The 20,500-nt window shown below is 56.3% G+C and overlaps 2 protein-coding genes across 3 annotated transcripts; both read left to right on the top strand.

The window, feature by feature from the left end:
* Positions 1-10,624: 10,624 nt before the first annotated feature.
* LTB4R2 (leukotriene B4 receptor 2) lies at positions 10,625-14,271 on the top strand. Its single transcript, XM_073309369.1, has 2 exons — positions 10,625-10,856; positions 11,448-14,271. Exon 2 carries the CDS (start codon positions 11,467-11,469, stop codon positions 12,595-12,597), a length of 1,131 nt encoding a protein of 376 aa, XP_073165470.1. The 5' UTR covers positions 10,625-10,856; positions 11,448-11,466; the 3' UTR covers positions 12,598-14,271.
* Positions 14,272-15,885: 1,614 nt separating this feature from the next.
* On the top strand, positions 15,886-20,264 carry LTB4R (leukotriene B4 receptor). 2 transcript variants are annotated; one of them, XM_073308588.1, is made up of 3 exons: positions 15,886-16,093; positions 16,624-16,717; positions 17,622-20,264. In XM_073308588.1, the coding sequence occupies exon 3, from the start codon at positions 17,639-17,641 to the stop codon at positions 18,683-18,685; it is 1,047 nt and encodes a 348-aa protein (XP_073164689.1). In that variant the 5' UTR covers positions 15,886-16,093; positions 16,624-16,717; positions 17,622-17,638; the 3' UTR covers positions 18,686-20,264. The 2 variants fall into 2 exon arrangements, with proteins under 2 accessions (XP_073164689.1, XP_073164688.1); XM_073308587.1 differs by lacking the exon at positions 16,624-16,717.
* Positions 20,265-20,500: the final 236 nt, after the last annotated feature.

The raw sequence follows: 20,500 nt of genomic DNA, 5'->3' as shown, positions 1-20,500 counted from the left end.
GGTCTAGTGAGTTGGGAGCATGACTGGGAGGCAGGACTCCTGGGTTCTATTCCTGGTTCTGGGAGGGGAGTGGGGTGAGTGGATTAGAGCAGGAGGGGGCAGGCAGGGATCCAGGATGCCTGGGTTCTATTTACAAAAAGAAAAGGAGTACTTGTGGCACCTTAGAGACTAACCAATTTATTTGAGCATGAGCTTTCGTGAGCTACAGCTCACTTCATCCAATGCATACCGTGGAAACTGCAGAAGACATTATATACACAGAGACCATGAAACAATACCTCCTCCCACCCCACTCTCCTGCTGGTAATAGCTTATCTAGAGTGATCACTCACTCACGAAAGCTTATGCTCAAATAAATTGGTTAGTCTCTAAGGTGCCACAAGTACTCCTTTTCTTTTTGCGAATACAGAGTAACACGGCTGTTACTCTGAAACCTGGGTTCTATTTGATGTTCTCCCATGTCTCTCTCTCTTTTTCTTTAGCCGCCCCATCCTGCCTTCGTGCCCAGCCCCGGAAATCTCATCCCCTCCCTTCCCTTCTCTCTAACAGCTGCTCTGGAGATTCTCGCCAGGCCAGTGTTCCCTGCACATAATACCGACTTCCCTCCTCTCTTTAATGCCCCATTTGGGGTGAGGCTGGCTGTGGGGGGGAGCTCTGCTGCTCCCGCAGTGGGGTTTGGAGGTCCAGCAATGGGGTGTGTGTTTGAGGGCTTTCGCTTCACCTTCCCTGGTTCTTCACTCAGACAGCAAGCAGCAAAAGACCAGAAGTCCGAAGTGCGGACAAGGTGACGTTTCTTGGGGTTAATTTCCAAGCAAGCATATTCCGAAGCCCTTCACACCAGTCGGGCTTCTCTCGGTATGCCGATAGAGTCTGTTCCCCAGTGTCCCCTTCCCAGCTCTGATGCCCCAGAGCCTTGTCCCTGTTCCCCACCCCTTAGCAAGCATGATTCCAATTTCCCTTCCCCCCACTTCCTGTTTGACCCCAGTTGACAGTGTAATAATCTCAGCTATACCTTCACCAATCATTTTACTGAGATTTAACCGACCAATCCTAACATATTGTAACATAATTCTCGAACCAATTATATCCCCCCACCCTAATTAACTTACACCCAGCAAAATTAATTATACAGTAGACAGAAACAATTAGAGAAGCAGACAGATTAACAAGAGAGAAGTGGGGGCCATAAAGATAAACCACACAGAAATGAGGGTTTCACAACCACAACCACTGATAAGTGAGTTGTTGCCAGAAAGGATGCTATCAGACTAAGGTTTCTTTAACCATTTTAAGATCTGTTTCTTTCTCTGGAGGCGATGGCCACTATCAGGACAGGATCCTCTTCCGAACAGCCCAATGGCACCTTATTTCAGTGTGGCTGGTTTGGGATGTGAGGATGCGACCATTCGCTTCCCAGCTTATGGCTGCCTCTGTTGCTTAGCCAAAGGCCTTAGCCTAAGAACAGGGCCTCAGAATATCCTCATGAGAGAAGTCCCAGACACAGGTGGACTGTGATTTTCATTCTTTATTTTTATACCCCTGTAACTAGCTAAGTGATAAAAATACACCTAAGTTCTCAAAGTACAGGCCTTTGCAGGCAGGCCTGAATATTTATATTCTAACAGTGTCTATGGGGAATTCCCATGATTCCCGCTTGGAGGGATCAAACTCCCTCGTCCATAGAAGACCCTCTGTTGGAAGACCAAGGTGCTCGGGGATAGAGATCAAGAATGTGGGGGGCTGGTGGATCGTCTCTCGTCACCCTCCCCTGTCTATTCCAGACCCCCTGCTGGCCTCTTGACTTTCCCTGGGCCCCCCACACCACACGTTCCTTCCCAGAGAGCATGTGACCCTGATTTGCTCAGTGCCAGAGAGGGTGGAGGTGACCAAATTCTAGTTCTTCAGGGGAAAGCACTAGGTGGCTGCGAAGGTCCCAGCCCTGGAGCAGAGGGACCAGCTGGGCCTCCAGGCCAAGCTTGTGGTGGCCGGCTTCTTCATCTATGCTACAAGTCAATGCAATTAGGGGGGACGTCCCCTCCAGGCTCAGTGCCTCTGTCCAGGTGCTGGTGCTGGGTGAGTGGCTGTCAGTTCCTCTTCCTCCTTGATATCGGCTGGGTGGCGCTGGGTGGCAGGGAGCGCTCCCCTGGCAGTCAGTGCTGACCCCAATGCCCCAGCGTGATGCTAGGGGGCATTGTCACAGTCTCTGAACCCCCGCCCCCATCTCCATGCTCTGATCAGGGAACGTGTCTGTGGGGTGCCGGCCCCCTGCAGGGCCCTCCATCTCTTTGTCCATCACCTCTCTCTGTCCCTCCTGGTGCAGTCTAATCACCCCGTTTATCGCCACAGTGGCTTCACACGGAACCCATCCAGCAACCCAGGAACACCCTACCCCCACCCCCAAGTATTGATACAGAGGTCTATGGTGCCTAGAACATCTCAACAGAAGAGTCAATGAAGTTTTCCTGCTTCCAATATCCAGCTCACCAGAATGCAGGAGACGTGGGATAAAGTGAGTATCTTGACTTCAAAGATACATCTGCCTGCCTTGCATCTGTCACTCCATCCTCTGGGACTGAGAAGAAAGGAAGAAAGAAAGATGATGGAGAAGAAAGAAAGAAAGAAAGAAAGAAAGAAAGAAAGAAAGAAAGATTCTATTCTCATTTCTCCTCAGATCTTCCTTCTCTATGTATAGTCAAAGCTGTAAATTCCCCCATCTCCAGCTTTTAATTCAACTTTTTTTTTAGCCCCTTCTGGCCTCTGAACCTTGTTTCCTTCACTGTGGTTATTTTGACCCCGCAGTGTGTGTCATTGGCCCTGCACTGCTGACACAGAAGGGTGATTCTCCTTTGGACCACAAACTGCAACTCCTTCCCCTGTTGAGTGGGGCTGAGGCCGGTGGTTTCCACCAATTGCTGAGCCACCCAGTGGAGCAGAAAACTGCCACCTAGCCCTGAAGTTTGAGGGTCAGAGAGAGAGGCAGTCCACGAGGGGTACGGGCTGGTCATTGCAACAGGCCTGCTACAGTCCCCATCATCTCAGTGATACTCAGGACCCCAATCCTGCCTCCGAACCTGACGCTGAACTCCCTTTCGCCACCCTGTCTCCTCATCCATATCATTCATTCATTCACCGCACCCTCCTCTGTCTCCCCTATGTGCCAGGCTGGGACATATATGGGGATCTGACACTATAATGGCCTGTCTGGTCCATCCCTGACTCAGGGAGGGGAGTGGGGTCTAGTGCTTAGAGGGGAAGGGCCTAGAACCAGGACATCTGGGTTCTATTCCCAGCTGAATGGGGTCTAGTGGGTGGGGAGGGTGACTGGGAGGCAGGACTCCTGGGTTCTATCCCTGGCCCTTAGAAGGGAGTGGGGTCTAGTGGTTAGAGTGGGGGTTGGGGGGATACTAGACCCAGGACTCTCGATTCTATCCCCAGCCCTGAATGGGGAGTGAGGTCTCCTGGGTTAAAGCAGAGGGACTGGCCAGGCCTCCTGGGTTCTCAGCCCAGTTCTGGGAGGGGAATGGAGTTGAGCAGGGGGGCTGGGTGCCAGGACTCCTGGGTTCTATCCACAGCTCTAGGAGGGGAGCAGGGTCTAGAGTTGCTGCTGAAAAATACAGCCAGAAAGCCATGTTGTCACAGATCCACAGGCTCCGTGCTACTCCCTAGCTTTGAAAATGTCTTTTGGCGGACCCCCAGCAGTGTGCCTGACCCCTGAGGGGTCCCACTCCTCTTTCCGCACCCCAGCCCTCTTGCTTCGCACCATGAGCTCTGCCCAGCGAATCCAGACGATACAGACCCCCACGGCAGAGAAGTGACCCAGGTGCCCCCTCTCTGCAGTGACACCCACCCCAAACAGAGCCAGGGTTATTGCTCAGCAGGACCTCACCAAGGGAAGGCCTTAGCTTAGCCCAAAGAAATAACAGCTAACACACACTCTGTGCTGGTCAAGCCCCAGCAATTCACCCGGAGCTGTAGCGTCCTCAGACTCTCTCCTTGACCTCCTTCGTTAGCCCCAGCAGAGGGGACACCCCGTCCCCCCCCCCCGACCCCTCTCCATCCTTTGCTCCTGAGCTGGGGTCTCTGCTCAGCTTCCCTTTTGAGAAGCGGGGAAATCTGTCTGCTCTGGGTGCTGGGCAGTGGGTTTGTCCCTGTCTTCTCCATTGAGATGGGGTGGGTCCTTTTAATGACCCAGACAGTCCGTTCAGACAGCGAGGGGACACCCTGTCCTCATGTCTCTCAGTTGGCCCCGAGAGCAAAGTTAATGCCACTGAGGAGTAATGCAAAGCACAGGGGGAAACTGAGACATGCGTCGGCTTCATAAAAATATTACAGCCAGCTCCCGCTCCTTACAGAAGACTTTGCAGAAAGTAGCTCATCACGGCCATGAGGACTCGCGGCTGAATTTCCTGTGCACACAGGTCTTATGGGCTGGTCAGATGGGCAGGGTTGGGTCAGTCTTCCTGGGCGGAGACAGGGTCAGTGGCTAAGACGAGAGCCTTGCTCCAAGCCCAGGGGAAGCAGCTCAGCATGGTGCTAACTCTCCTTCTGACTGTTCTGGGAGAGTGACCTCCCCTGGACATCCTCTGTCTGCCTCTCTTGTTGAGTAGAACAGAGGGGGTTGGGATTCAGGACTCCTGGGTTCTATTCCTGGCTATGGGATCTTGTGAGTTAGCGCGGGGGGGGCTGGGATTCAGGACTCCGGGGTTCTATCCCTGGCTCTGTGAGGGGAGTGGGGTGCAGTGGGTTAGAGCAGGCAGGAAGCCTGGATTCTATCTGACGTTCTTCCCCCTCTCTCTCTCGCTCTCCTTTTCTTTAGCCCCATCCTCCCTTCATTCCCAGCCCCAGAACTCTCATCCCCTCCCTTCCCTTCTCCCTTACAGCCGCCCTGCAGAGTCTCCCTGATTACAGGCAATAGCTCATGTTGCTCCACCCACGCCCCACCTCTTCCCACCCAGTTCCGCCCCCTCTACCAGACATGCCGCTTCCTTGCTCCTCTCCCTTACCCATCAGGCCTCCTGCATGCTACGAAACAGCTGATCTCAGCAGTTGGGAGGGGGAGGCGCTGATCGGGGGCCTGCTGGCCGGTGGGAGGCGCTTCGGGAGGTGGGGGGGAGCTGATAAGGGGGCTGATGGTGGGTGCCACCATTTTTCCCTTATGGGTGCTCCAGCCACAGAGCACCCGCAGAGTTGGTGCCTGTGCTGGCAGCAGAATGGGGACTAGGGGGGTTAGAGCTGGGGGGCTGGACACCAGGACTCCTGGGTTCCATCCCCAGATCTGGGAGGGAAGTGCGGACTAATGGGTTAGAGCAGGGGAGGGTGGAAGTTAGGACTCCTGGCTTCTAGTTCCCTCGCTGGGCAGGTCACCGGCCATGGCTATGCCTCAGTTTCCCCTCTGCCGGCTTGTGGTGTTGTCATTTCACATGGGCAAAAGTCTCAGCCATGCTCCCATAACGGCGAGGTCTGGAGAAGGGTAAACACTGTTCTTATTATCCTGCAAACCCCTTGTTCCGCACGACTAGCTCATCATTCTAGTGGTATCGGCACCATCTTGCTGCCAGTGCACTGATGTTATCTACGGCTTCCTCTCTGCTTGGTGGCGTAGCTGTTTCACGCATTTCCCCTCTCCTGTTTTCCATCAGAGCTGATGAAACCTTCCCCCCATGGTGCCCATGCTGGGACCCAAAGACCTCGTGATGCCAGCTGACAGAGGGATCCCGTGGGTTCACCCAAGAACCTCACATGAGGTATCTAGTGAATGCCCGTGTCGCGCTGGTCATTGTAATCTTTGCAACACGTGTGTATGGAAAATATGGAGAGAGTTATGTAGCTATGCTGAAAATTATGTTCTCTGAGTCACATACCCGTGGCAGCAGGGAGGAAGGAGATGCGTATCTCACTCTGGCTGACGGAGTCTTGTATCGTTCACACTGAACGGCCGTTGGCGGTCTGAGCAAACCCGTGGATGACACAGGATGGAGGGAAAAAACAAAAGCCACCGGGGGGGTGAAGCAATGAACTCTGGGGACTATAGCTGGGGTACAGATGGACCCCCGAGGCATTCCCTCAGTCTGTCAGGACAAGCTGCCGACAGCTGAGACACCGGATCAAATCTGAATCCGTCCCTGGTAGAGCTAGGAAAATATCCCATCTTGAGTTAAATGGTCTAGATTTTAAAGGCCTTGATTTCGTGACCTGGAAATCAGATCTCCTGGGAGGGGTCTAAGGTGTCCTCCCCATCTCCTTAAGGATCGTAGAACTGGAAAAGGTTGCCTGGGCCGTGGAGTCCACTCCCTTGCTATTGGATGCAGCCCCATCTCATAATTCCATTCATAAACCTATCCAGTGCCATCTTCACTTTGGTTAGGTCATTTGCCCTCTCAGTGCTACTGTTGGAGGCTGTCCCAGAACCTCCCTCCTCTGGTGGTCACAAGCCTTCATTGTCCGCTACCTTCACTAGCTCTTAGGCCTCCCTGGTGTTTCGCCACTGCTCTATTCATAGAGAGAAATAACACCACCTCTTGGCCTTCATTTTAGGCTCCCTTTAATTCTCCTCCCATGAGACTGGCTCTCCAGTCCCGGGATCATCCCAGGAGCCATTCTCTGCACCTGCTCCAGCTGGAATTCCTCTTTCTCCAGCCAAAACTGGACTCGGCCTTCCAGATGAGGTTCTGCCACCGCCTTCTACATCCTACATCTTAAAGACCTCATACAACTTGGAGGTTGCCCATCTAGGAGCATAGAATGAAAGAGGAGCTAAAGGGTGGAGATAGGTGGGTGGGTCATTCCCCAATCAAGCACACAAGAACTCAGTCAACATGGTGTTATGGAAAGTAGCTCTTGTCAAACAAACCTGGTTTAATTCCTTGATGAGAAGTTTGGTGAAATCACAAGTGTGGTTGGTAAAGTTCACTGCGTAGATGTAACAGACACAGGCTTTGGTGAGGTATTTGACCTAGCACAGCACAGCTTATCACACCAATGGAGCACACGGTAGTGGACTAAGGAATAGCTGATTGATAGATTGTTGTCACGTAGTCCTCACTGGGGTATCATCATCAGTGAAAGGAGGTGTTTCCAGTGAGGTCCCCTGACGCTACTCAACGGTGTCAACAATGGCCTGGAAGTCACTATGAAATCACTGCTGACGAAATGTGCAGAGGACACAAAGATTGGAGGACCGGACAATGGGGATGAGGCTAGGGCAGTTCTATGGAGGGAGACGGATGGTCAACTGGGCCCATCCAAACAAAGAGGTGAGCTGATTACGGTGTATAAGAGAAAATCCTGGCTACTGAAGTCCTCGGTAATCGAGGGGAGAAAGGCAGCATGAGAACTAATAGCTGGAAGTTGAAGCTGGACACATTCAAATTAGAAATAAGGCACAAATTTCTAACTGGGAGGGTGATTAACCAGTGGGACAAACTCCTAGGGGAAGTGATAGATTCTCCATCTCTTGATGTCTTCAAAAGCAGCCTGGATGGAGGATAAGCCCATCAGTGGCTATCAGCTAGGATGGGCAGGGATGGTGTCACTAGCCTCTGTTTGGCAGAAGCTGGGAATGGGCGACAGGGGATGGATCACGTGATGATTCCTTGTTCTGTTCATTCCCTCTGGGGCACCTGGCATTGGCCACCATTGGAAGACAGGACACTGGGCTAGATGGACCTTGGGTCTGACCCCGTCTGGCCGTTCTCATGTTCTTATTAGTGTCAAGGTAGGTGAGGTGATATCTTTTATTGGACCAACTCTCCTTCAGCTCCGTGCAAGCTTGAAAGCTTGTCTCATCCCCCAGCGGAAGTTGGTCCAATATGAGATATTGCCTCACCTGCCTTGTCGCTCTACTATTCAACACAGCTGCACCGGCACTGCAAATATTACACCGCGGAGTCGGTGTTGCTCCAGGGAGGTATCTGAGCGCATTCAATAGTATTCCTGGCATAGGTTATTCTTAGCATAGGTTTCTTCAGTGGTACTGTGCTATAATGAGGTATTATCAGATGATACTCTAGGGAAGTATCTTTCTGCATTTAATACTATTTCCATACTACAGTACTATCGTCTTCAGTAGCACTATGAGATCCTGAGGTGAAGCTGCTCCAGGGACACATCTCCGTGCATCGTGCTGTCCTTGAGTATTATCAGATTATACTCTGGGGGAGCAGCTCCCTGTGTTATGTACTTGGGTACCATCAGATGATATTCCAGAAAAGTATGTCTCTATGTCTCAGTGTCTCTATTGCAGCCCCCCTGCCAGCCCCCCAGCCTCTCTGACCTTCCTAGCTGTGAGATGGTGTGTTCACCCCCTCCCCAGGACAGACATTGGGGGTCAGGGGCAGAGAACCCAGGTGTTTGGCCACTCTTAGGCCAGCAGCAACCCTTGATGAGACCAGGAGTGCCATGGATGGGGGGGATCAGGATGGGATCCCGGTGACGAGCGAGGAGGGTGGAGTGGAGAGCTCAGACTGAGCAGGGGATCAGGGTGGGACCCTGGTGGCAGGTGAGGTGGGTGCTGTGGGGGGGAGTACAGGCTGGGGATGGGTATTTGGGATGGATTCTGGCAGCAGGGAGGGGGCGGGCAATGACCAAGCGGGGAGGCGGTGGGGATTGGGCAAAAGGAAGTCCAGATGGGTCATGGCCGTGTTAGAACACAGCTAGACTCTCGCTGTCGTGTGGTCACTACGGCAGCAGGAGGCATAGACACACACACACCGAGCGGGGCACCCATTCTCCCTCTCTCCATCGCTAAAACTCTGCAGGCCGGGGTTTTCTTCTAGCTCTGGGAGGGGAGTAGGGACTAGTGGTTCGAGCAGAGGGGCTGGGATTCTGAGGCATCCCACACTTCAGTGCAGGGGCTGACCTTGGTGATCTCTCAAGGTCCCTCCCAGCCCTGCATGCGGGGCCGAGCTGTCCTCAACCTACCCAGCAAACCAGGGTGAGGGAGGTCAGTGAATGCTACAGGAAGTGACGGAGATGAGTCAGTGCTGGCCCTGGAGCAGCAGTAGGGGGCGCTGTGCTGCTGGGAGTTGGGTGGGAGGCTCAGTAGGGGGCGCTCTCCCCTTGCAATTAGCATCGGCACCTGGGGATGCTGTGGTGCAGGGAGCAGGCAGGTGACTCAGCACCCTGGGGGCCTCTTTTCCAGTACTGCAATCACAACAAAACAGGAAGCCAGGACTCCTGGGTTGTATCCCCAGCTCCGGGAGAGGAGGAAAAGGGGCGTAGTGGGTTAGAGCTGGGGTCCAGGACACCTGGGTTCTACTGCCGGTTCTGGGAGGGGAGTGGGGTCTAGTGAGTTAGAGCAAGGGGGGCTGGGAGCCAGGACTTCTGGGTTCTCTCCCCAGCTCAGGGCGTGGTGAAGATTTTAAGGATGAGATCAGGCCAGCAGGAATCCGGGGTTTTCTTCCAGCTCCAGTCTCAGCACGCCTGGCAGGGGAGTTGACAAGGGAACAGACATTCCCTGAAGCGCCCAACCCGGGCTGAGGACGGAGGCGTGCGTAGGTGGAGTAGCCAGGTGTGGAGTCTCATTCTGGAACATCGGTGGGCCCCCCATTCGACGGGCCGGCCAGGGAATCTCCCGCCGGCCCCGCTGGAGCACGTTAGCCAGGGCTCCTCAGTTCCCCAAAGGAGTCTCAGCTGAATAGTTACGGATGCAAATGTTACAGGGTGGCCTTATTGCAAGACGCCTCCCTTCTGTTTTCATCTCTGTGCAACAAGATCAGGGGTTGCCGAGTGCTCCAAACAGCAGCAGGAAACACCCCTGGTGAATGCAGGTGAGTCCTGCTCATTAGTGTTACTAATAATAATGGCAATAATAATATTAATATCAGGAGGAGGGTGGGGTGGGGGTGCTTGGAAAACAGTCTCTTATTTTTGAAATACCATGTTGGCAGAGAGGCCTGGGATCTCTGAGAGAAACCATTTTAATGGGATCATTTCCCATGAGCTGTGGGCGGGACAGGGCTGGGCTGGCAGGGGGCTGCGGGTCGGGAGGGAGGGGCACCGGCAGGGCAGGAGGGGTCCCAGGGCTGGACTAGCAGGGGCTGCGGGTCGGGAAGGAGGGGCAGCGGCAGGAAAGTGGGGGTCCCGGGCCTGGGCTAGCAGGGGCTGCGGGTTGGGAGGGAGGGGCACCGGCAGGGCGGGGGGGTCCTGGGGCTGGGCTAGCAGGGGTTGCGGGTTGGGAGGGAGGGGCACCGGCAGGGCAGGGGGGGTCCCAGGGCTGGGCTAGCAGGGGCTGCGGGTTGGGAGGGAGGGGCACCGGCGGGGCAGGGGGGGTCCCAGGGCTGGGCTAGCAGGGACTGCGGGTTGGGAGGGAGGGGCACCGGCAGGGCAGGGGGGGTCCCGGGGCTGGGCTAGCAGGGGTTGCGGGTCGGGAGGGAGGGGCACCGGCAGGGCAGGGGGGGTCCCGGGGCTGGGCTAGCAGGGCCTGCGGGTCGGGAGTGAGGGGCAGAGGCGTGTGAAAGCTCTCAGAGCCCTCCAGGTTTTCTCTCGCAGAGGGCTCCGGGGACCTTATCAGCCCCCAGCACCCATCCTGCGCTGTCATCTTTTCCCTGTGGGTGTCGGGAGCGGGGCGGGGACAGGAGGAATGACAGAGTCTCCAGAAGCCACTTCTTCCAGCCCTGGGCGCTCCGAGGTGTGCCCCCACCCGAACCTTCCCTCCCTGGGAGCCTACAGAAGCGGCTGGAGGGATCCTGCTAACCCGCCTGGCTGCTCCTCGGCCCAGCCCCATGCTCTGGGGCCCCATTACTCAGCGGCTCCAGTCCAGACGTGCCGAGCTTCCAGCCAGCCCCCACCCGGCCATGGAGGGACTGGGCTAGGAGAGGACAGGACACGCCCGCCTGGATTGGAGGCCTCTCAGTGGGGTACGCTGGGTCGGGAGTGAGGGGCACCAGCAGAGCTGGGCTAGTAGGGGGCTGCAGGTTGGGAGTGAGGGGCACTGGCGGGGGTGGGGAGGGCAGAGCTGGGCTAGCAGGGGGCTGTGGGTTGGGAGTGAGGGGCACCGGCAGAGTTCGGGGGGGAGCACAGGGCTGGGATAGAAGGGGGCTGCATGTCAGGATTAAGGGGTACTGACAGAGTGTGGGTTTCTTTCTTTCTTTCTTTCTTTCTTTCTTTCTTTCTTTCTTTCTTTCTTTCTTTCTTTCTTTCTTTCTAATGCACTTTCTTTTTCTAATCTATCTCCCCATACGAACCTCCTGTGTTCTTCCATCTATCCATTGGTCTATCCTCATAAACCACCTGTATCTCTTTCTTGTCATCCATCCATCCATCCATCCATCCATCCATCCATCCATCCATCCATCCCCGTACCCTCTATCTAGCTAATCTAGCTATCTATCTCCATACACCCTCTCTCTCTCTCTCTCTCTCTCTCTCTCTCTCTCTCACTAGATGCCATCCCCTCCATCTCTGTTGTATCTCAACCCTTCTAACCTCATCTCCTCCCTCCCCCACAGGGAAATCTGTCCTGGCCCCATGCCCGATGCCACCATGAACAGCTGCCTGCACACCTCCAGCAACGTCACCCTCCTGACGTCCTCGGTCTCCAGCGTGACCGGAATCGTTTTCCTCCTCCTGGCCGCTCTGATCGGGCTGCCGGGCAACCTGTTTGTGGTGTGGAGCATCCTGTGGAAGATGAAGCCCAGCTGCCGCTCAGTTACCTGCCTGCTGGTCCTCAACCTGGCCATGGCCGACGGGGCCGTCCTCCTGCTCACGCCCTTCTTCATCCTCTTCCTCACTTTCAAGACCTGGTTCTTCGGCCTTGCCGTCTGCAAAGGCGTCTACTACCTTTGTTGCGTCAACATGTACGCCAGCATCTTCATCATCACACTCATGAGTGTGGACCGCTGCTTGGCCGTCAGCCGGCCCTACCTCTCCCAAGCCATCCGCAAGAAGCACCTGGTGGTCAAGATCTTGGCCGCCCTCTGGGCAGCGGCTGTCTTGTTGGCTGTCCCGGCCTTCGTGTACCGGCAGCTGCTGTCAGACCAGTCAGGGCGGTGGCTGATCTGCGAGCCGTGCCATGCCACACCGGGCCTGGCTGTCTTCCACTTCACCATGGAGACGGTGGTGGCCTTTGTGGTGCCCTTTGCAGTCATTGTGGGCTGCTACTCCGCCATCTTGGTGCAGCTGCGGGGCCGGCGGTGGCACCGCCGGGGAGCACGGACAGGGAAGCTCATAGCCGCCGTGGTGCTCTGCTTTGCTGCCCTCTGGGTGCCCTACCACGTGGTCAATGTGCTGCAGGTGGCCTCCAACGTGGCCTCAGGGAGGGTGGCGGAGAGCCTGGGCCATGCGTGGAAGGCTGGCCGGGCGGGGGCCACCGCCCTGGCCTTCCTCAGCAGCAGCATTAACCCCGTCCTCTACGTCTTCGCCGCCGGGGACCTGATCAAGACCTCAGGGGCCAAGTTCATTGCCCAGTTCTTCGAGGGGGCCTCCGGGGAGGTGCACAAGAAGTCGCCCTCCCAGAGGGACCTAGACAAGGACACAGTGGCAAGGGAAGGCATGGAGATAGGGCAGCTACAGGCATGGGGGGAGGGGGCCAAGCAGGACGGGACCATAGGGCAGTTGACACCCCCTGGACAGGATCCACACCAAGCTGCAGCCCCTTAGCTCTCCCTTATGCAGTCCTACTTGTTCACTGCCCTTGCGGGTGCTTTCCCTTTAAGGGTGAAGTTTCTCTCTGCTGGACATGACTTCTCATGGACACTTTCCCTTTAAGAGCAGGTCCTCAAGGACACCTCCCCTTTAATTTGCTCTTAAAGGAGAGTTTCTCGCTGCCAGACATTTCTCACTGCTGGATACTTGTCTTCATGGACACTTCCCCTTTAATTTGCTTTTAAAGGGAAGTTGTGCCAAACATTTCTCACTGCCAGATTCTGGCCCTCATAGATGCTTCCCCTTTAATTTGCTCTTAAAGGGAAATTTCTTACTGCCAAACACTGCTGCCTTACATTCTTGTGCCCCTCCTGTGTCATGGGACACGCCCTTCACAGGCACAGTTTATCCCTGCCAGACTCCATCAGCATGGAGACTTTCCCTTTAAGAGTGGAATTTCTCATTGCCAGACTCTGATCCTCAGGGAGATGTCCCCTTTAAGGACACCGTTTCTCACTGCCAGAGTCCAAATTTCAGGGTCACTTCCCCTTTAAGGGGCATTTAAAGGGGAATGTCTTTGTGCTGGACTCCCATTCCCATGTTGTATTAATGGGAGCAAACTGCTGCCTCCTTGTGGTGAAATGTGGGCATTGCGAGTCCAGGTCATAGACGAGAAAGACATAGGAACGGCCCTGCTCCCAGACTGGCTCCATGACTCTGCCGGGTGCGGCCCAGGGCACATGCCGCTGTCCCTTGCCCCATGGACTCATGCGGTTACCACCTGTAGGTGCCGTGAATACAGAGCAGCACCCGTTCTGCCCAATAACTGCCTCTTATCCCACAGACCGTGCAGAAGAGAGGCCAGGCCAGCTACTCACCTGACGTAATACAAAGGTTGTTATATGGATAGCACTACCCAGTCAATGTTCCTGGGGTCTATCCCCCGCTCTGGGAGGGGAGTGGTGTCTAGTGGTTAGAGCAGTGGTGGCTGAGAGCCAGGACTCCTGGGTTCTATCCCTAGCTCTGGGAGAGGAGTGGGGTGTGGTGGGTTAGAACATTGAGGGCTGGGCATCAGGACTCCTGGGTTCCATCCCTGGCTCTGCCACTGATCTGCTATGAGTCCTTAGGCAAGAAATGTCCTCTCTCTCTGCCTCAGTTTCTCCTCCCATCCCTTGTCTATTTAGTTTGTAAATAAGGCAGGAGTTGGCTGTCCTTCTGAGTCTGTGCAACCCCCGACACAAGGGAGGGCCCCCCGATCTCAGTCAGGGGTCTGGGCAGCACCTGGCACAATCTGGGCCCTGATCTCGGTGGGGATCTCTGCAGCACCTGCCACAACAGGAAGGCCTGATCTGACTCAGGTTTGTGCTGACAGTACTAAAAATATCATGCTTTGAATTTATGGACCGATACCATCTTGTCTCTGAACCACAGGGCAACAAGTTCTTTGCTCAAACAACACCCACGTGAGGTGATGGGTTGAGGGTTACATACATCAAACTCATTCTTTGGTCAGTAGATCTGTAGATAAATCGATCATTGGTGTGTTAAGAGCCCATGTTTATGTTACATCGAACTAACTGTAATAAACCACTTCATAGGTATTGAAAATTCATCTGACACCCCGAGTTCCTGTTCAACTTCAGGAAGTCATGAAAAGCTTTCAGACCTTTACAAGTTGGGTTGGGTCAATTAAAGGTGGAGTCGATCCCAGCCTCTGGGAGAGGAGTGGGGTCTAGTGGGTTGTGCGTGGGGGGCCCAGGGCTCAGGGAGTGGGGTCTAGTGGTTAGACCGTGTGGGGGGGCCGGGAACCAGGACTCCTGGGTTCGATTGTGGCTCAGGGAGTGGGGTCTCGTGGTTAGAGCAGGGAGGGGGGCTGGGAACCAGGACTCCTGGGTTCTATCCTGGCTCACTTTGGGAGTTGGATCTAGTGGTGGTGGTAGGGAGGCTGAGAGTCAGGGCTCCAGGGGTCTATCCTGGCTTGCTTGGGGAGTTGGGTCGAGTGGTTGTGGGGGGTGGGGAGGCTGTGAGTCAGGGTGCCAATCTGCTTTTGAGGCATCACAAACTTCAATGCAGAGGCTGGATTCGGTGACCTCTCAAGGTCCCTCCCCGTTCCACATTTCTATGCTTCTTTAAATGTGTAGGGCTGGGCTCTCCTCAGCCCACACGAGCAAACAGTATGAAGTAGATCGGGAAGTGACAGCACTGATGCATCGGAAGAAGTGGGTTTTTTTACCCACAGAAGCTTATGCCCGCAAAAATCTGTTAGTCTGTAAGGTGCCACCAGACTCATTGAGCTGATTCAGAGCTTGCAGTCAGTGCTAACCCCAGTGCGTCGCTAGGGGGCGCTGTGCTGCAGGGAGTGAGGGGGGGCGGGGGCTCAGTGGGGCGCTCTCCCCCCACTGTCAGTGCGTCGCTAGGGGGCGCTGTGCTGCAGGGAGTGAGGGGGGGCGGGGGCTCAGTGGGGCACTCTCCCCCCACTGTCAGTGCGTCGCTAGGGGGCGCTGTGCTGCAGGGAGTGAGGAGGGGCGGGGGCTCAGTGGGGCGCTCTCCCCCCACTGTCAGTGCGTCGCTAGGGGGCGCTGTGCTGCAGGGAGTGAGGGGGAGCGGGGGCTCAGTGGGGCGCTCTCCCCCCACTGTCAGTGCGTCGCTAGGGGGCGCTGTGCTGCAGGGAGTGAGGAGGGGCGGGGGCTCAGTGGGGCGCTCTCTCCGCACTGTCAGTGCGTTGCTAGGGGGCGCTGTGCTGCAGGGAGTGGGGGCTCAGTAGGGGGCTCAGTGGGGCGCTCTCCCCCCACTGTTAGTGCGTCGCTAGGGGGCGCTGTGCTGCAGGGAGTGGGGGCTCAGTAGGGGGCGCTCTCCCCACAGTCAGTGCTGACCCCTGTGTGGTGCTAGGGGGCGCTGTGCTGTGGGGAGGGGGCTCATCGGGGGCGCTCTCCCCCCACAGTCGTTGCAGGGGGTGTGACTCGACACAAGGCGTGATCCTCATGTGGGAACCTGTTCTCCAGCATCAGGGCGGGGGTCACTTCACTCACTGATCCAGTCCAGGGCTCCGGGGAGGTGGGGGTAGGGGAGAAGGGGGATAGAGGTTTCCAGCTTTCCTTTCGCCTCCCTCCCAATGGGCTCCACTCTGGGGAAGGGGGGAGAGGAAGCAGAGCCGGACGCCTGGGTCCCAAGAAGCATGGTCCCTTTTCCCCTCCACCGAGGGTGACCCGATGTCCTGACAGTAGGGAGCTTTGTCTTCGACATGCAACTATCCCCTCCCAACCCTGAAAAAAAAGTGACCCCATTTTCCCCACTTGCTTTTAGGTCACCTCCCCCGAGACACCCAGCTCTCAGCGGGGCGGATCTGCCTGTGGGTTACCCAATGCTGCTGAAGCTTCCGCTAGATGCTCGTACCCACTGACTCAGCCACCTCGGAGCAGCCAGACGGGCTGGGGTGGCTCTGAGAGACGCCCCACAGCTGATGCGGCTGGAGGAAGCTTTGACTAGGGCAAGAAGGTCCTAAGGATTAGCCGTAAGCATTCAGTTCATGCCGAGCTGTGGGGATGACCGGGCTGGGCTAGCAGGAGTCTGTGCGTTGGGAGTGAGGGGCACCAGCAGACCTGGGGGGAGCCCAGGGCCGGGCTAGCAGGGGGCTGCGGGTCGGGAGTGAGGGGCACCGGTAGAACTGGGGGAGCCCAGGGCTGGGCTAGCAGGGGGCTGCGGTTTGGCTGTGAGGGGCACTGGCAGAGCTGGGGGTGGGGGCTGGGCTGGGCCAGCAGGGGGCTGCGGGTCGGTGGCAGAGCTGGGGGGTGTATGGGGGGGAACCACATCATCTAAGTCAGTGGGGGTGGAGGGCAGTCGGGTCCCTGGGTCCTGGGGTGCTGCCAAACTCCTGCCCTCCCCATTGCCCTCCAGTCCCCTGGTCGGCTCTTTCACGGGGAGGTGTCTCCCTCTCCTCCTTCCCACAATCTACCCCCCTTTTGCTGTGAAATGACGGGTGGAATTAGCACCGTGTAAGCGCAGGGAGGAAGTTGCCCCATCAGCAACCCACATTGTCCTCAGGAAACCATACACCTCTTCCCGCCTTGAGAGCCACCCGTCCATCCCCTCCCCTACCCCCACCACTGCCGCGGAGCAAAGTGGAGGCTGAAGACAGGTAGATAGACAGATAGACGGTGGGTGTATGGCGATGAATGGGGGGATGGATGCAGGGGACGTACGGGGGTGGGTAGATAGATAGACAGAGGGGGTGGATGTATATGGGGATAAATAGACGAGTGGGGGTGGCTGGAGGGGTGTGGCTGGAGGTGGAGAGATGTACATGAGGATGGATAGACAATGGGGTGGGGTGCATGGAGGAGTGGATGTGGAGATAGACGGGGTTATGTGGGGATGGATATGTATGGAGTAGATGGCGGCGTGGATGGATGTCCATAGGGATGGATAGACAGAGGGAAGTGGGGAGATGGATGGGTGTGGGAGGGATGGATAGAACGAGGCATGTGGAGGGATGGAGGGGTGTGTATGGGGGTATAGATAGGGACATATGGAGATGGATAGACAGAGAAGTATGGGGGATGGAGTGGTGTATGTGGGGGCTGGAGGGGGTGCATATGGGGATGGATAGGCAGGGGTGCTTATGGGACTGGATACAGCAGCATGGGGGATGGAGAGGTGTGTATGGCGATGGATAGACAGGAGTGTGGGGAAATGGAGGGGCATAGGTGGGGGATGGAGGGTTGTGAATGGGGATAGATAGACAGAGGAGTGGGCGGGTGGATGTGTGCATGTGGGGGGACGGAGGGGGGTATAGGTGGATGGAGGGGTGCATATGGGGATGTATAGACAGAGGAGTGGGAGGATAGGGCGGTGTATGTGGGGGGGATGGAGGGGTGTATAGGTGAATGGAGGGGGGAATGAGGGGGGATGGAGGGGTGCGTATGGGGACGGGTGGAGCGGTGGAGGGGGATGGAGGGCTGTATTTGGGATTATGGAAACTGAGGCAGGAGATGCAGTACAGAGTCCTTACTGTAGTTCTCACTCACCTTCCTATCCTCCAGACCCTTCTCTCGCCCCAATGACCAACGCCACCTTCAATGCCACTGCCCAGCCAGGTGCGCTGCCCCCATTGCCCGGCGCCAAGCTGGGGCTGACCGTGCTCTCCTTGGCCTTCATCCTGGGCTTCCCGGGCAACGTCTTCGTGGTGTGGAGTGCTCTCTGGCGTGTCCAGAAGCGCACGGTCACCTGCCTCCTCATCCTCCACCTGGCCTTGGCCGACTGCGCCGTGCTGCTCACTTCCCCGTTCTTCCTTCGGCTCCTGAGCGTCGGAAAGTGGGAGTTCGGCCCTGTGGTCTGCCAGTTGTGCCACTATGTCTGCGGCGTCAGCATGTACGCCAGCATCTTCCTCATCACCCTCATGAGTCTGGACCGCTGCTTAGCTGTCACCAAGCCCTTCATCTCCCAGAAGATCCGGACCGCCCTGGTGGTCAGGTCCTTGGTCCTGGCCATCTGGATGGTCTCTTTCCTCCTTGCCTTGCCCGTCATCTTCTACCGCAAGCTGGTGCACAGGGGCAGGCACCTGCTCTGCGACCTGTCCCATCCCGCCACTGGCCACCTTGTCTTCCACAACCTTTTTGAGACCCTGACCGGCTTTGTGCTGCCCTTTACTGCCATCATCTGGAGCTACTGCGTCATCGGGCGCAGGCTGCAGGAGACCCGCTTCCGGAGGAAGCGCCGCACCAACCGGCTCATTGTGCTGATTGTGGCTGCCTTCGCCCTCTTCTGGCTACCCTTCCACGTGGTGAACATCCTAGATGTGGCTGGGGCTCTGAGCCACTCCAAGGGCCTCATCATGGCCGGGAAGTTGGCCCGGCCCACCCTGACGGCCCTGGCTTTCTTCAGCAGCAGTGTCAACCCCATCCTCTATACCTTCACCGGCGGTGCCTTGATTAAGTCAGCCGGCATAGGCTTCATGGCCAAGCTCTTTGAGGGGACGGCCTCAGAGATGTCCAGCACGCGGCAGGGGACGGGGCGGACCATCCAGCGGCGCGAGGAGGCCAAGTTGGAGATGCTGCAGGATGGGAACCCAGAGAGCATCACTGTTTCCACCAACCCCCTGGAATAGCTCTCAGCCACGTGGGACAGCCACTTCGACAATCCCACCTCACCAGCAACACCCTGGACTAGACCTGGGGCCATGTGGGACTGGAGCACCACTAATCCCAGCGCATCCACCATCACTCTGGACTAGCACTAGGGCATGTGGGATGGGAACTCCTAACAATCCCACCTCATCCATCAACACCTTGGGCTAGTCCTGTGTCCGTGTGGAACAAGAACGGACAAAATCTTCCCACTGGCTCCTTCATAGGATATCCGGCTTGGAAGGGACCTCAGGAGGTCATCTAGTCCAACCCCCTCCTCAAAGCAGGGCCAAGCCCCAATTTTTGCCCCAGATCCCTAAATGGCCCCCTCAAGGATTGAACTCACAACCCTGGGTTTAGCAGGTCAATGCTCAAACCACTGAGCTATCCCTCCCCACCTTCATGGAGCGATGGTGAAACTGTCAAGAATTTGCTGGGAGAGTGTTCATTTGCTTTTTATTTGGGGGTTGACCTGGTCTGAACAACCTTCCCGCAACACCCATTTCCCCGTTTCTCACCAGCTGTGACTTTGCGGGATCAAACCCAGACTCCAATATCTCCACCTTGACCCCAACAGGGACTGGCCCAGCTACACCAGGAGAATAATTAGACTTTGTGTAAATACGGAACAGGGACTCAAGTCTGAGTGGGGATATATGATTTAGGGAGGGAAGGCGCTGCCATTGTTCTGTGGAGAGGACGCACCCCGTCTGTTCAAGTGGCAGGGAAGTGAAAGTTGAGGGGTAGAGGAGAATGGCTGAGGGACAGAGGCAGGTGGAGGGGGAAGAGACGGCGAGAAACAGGGGAGGGCGAGAGGGACGGAGGGAACTTTGAGAGGCTGAGGCTGGGCGAGTCCACGTCTTCAGGAAGTTACAAGAGGCGCTTGAGGCTACACTGGCCCCATCCAAGAGCAGGGCCCCCGTTGTGCCAGGCACTGCACAAACCCACAGTGAAACAGCCCCTGCTTCTAGGAATTCCAGTCTAAATGGGCAAAGACAGGATTATCGTCCCTAGTTTGCAAATGGGGAAACTGAGGCATGTGGGAGGTGCAGCGACTTGTCAAAGGTGATATAGGGAGTCTGTGGCAGAACAAGGAATAGAATGCAGGTGTCTGGGGACCCAGTCCAGGGGCCTGAACCACAAAACCATCCTTCCCCTAAGTCTATTTTCACAGCCAGATAAAAAGGGAGTCTGGGATTTCACCAGGGAGCTTTCCTATCTCCGATCTGAGTGGAGATGTAAGGTTGGCTGCTCCCAGTGGCCAGCTCGGGTACTGCAAGCCATCGTTCCGTAGAGACGCGCCTAAAAGCAGCTATTTTAAGCTCTGGCACCTGCTTAAAACCAGGGTAGTAAGTATGCGATTCATGCCCCCTAGGGGGCGCCAGCTCAGATCCAGCCCCAACGTGGCGGGGGGGCGACCGGCTGGCTTAGCGGGTGGGGAATGGGACACACGGCCTATCCCTGCCAGGGGGCGCTGACTCCAACCCAGCCCCTCAGCGTGTGAATTCACCCTCTGTGTTAATTTGCTTAATTAAAGGAAAGTTTCTTTGTAGCCTGTTACCACCGCTGGCCCTGGGAGGTTGTGCATCCTTCACACCTGCGCTAGCATTCTGGTCGGTTCCGTTGTCGTTAGCCCTTTGACCCACTAGCCCCTGCTGCTGCCCCCTGCTGGAGGAAATGAGCCCTGCTGTGTGATGTGTGTGTGTCCCCCTGCTGCAGGGGATCAGACCTGCAGTGTGTGTGTGTGTGTCCCTGCCAGCCCCTGCTCAGGGGGAAAAAATTGCTTAATGTGTGTG

The sequence above is a fragment of the Lepidochelys kempii genome, chromosome 13 (genome assembly GCF_965140265.1).
Source record: "Lepidochelys kempii isolate rLepKem1 chromosome 13, rLepKem1.hap2, whole genome shotgun sequence".
Taxonomy (NCBI): domain Eukaryota; kingdom Metazoa; phylum Chordata; order Testudines; family Cheloniidae; genus Lepidochelys; species Lepidochelys kempii.
This window is presented reverse-complemented; position numbering and strand designations above follow the sequence as displayed.

Bases quoted from the DNA above. Each gene is read 5' to 3' on its own strand.
- LTB4R2 (XM_073309369.1), top strand. From the start codon at position 11,467: ATGCCCGATGCCACCATGAACAGCTGCCTGCACACCTCCAGCAACGTC.
- LTB4R (XM_073308587.1), top strand. From the start codon at position 17,639: ATGACCAACGCCACCTTCAATGCCACTGCCCAGCCAGGTGCGCTGCCC.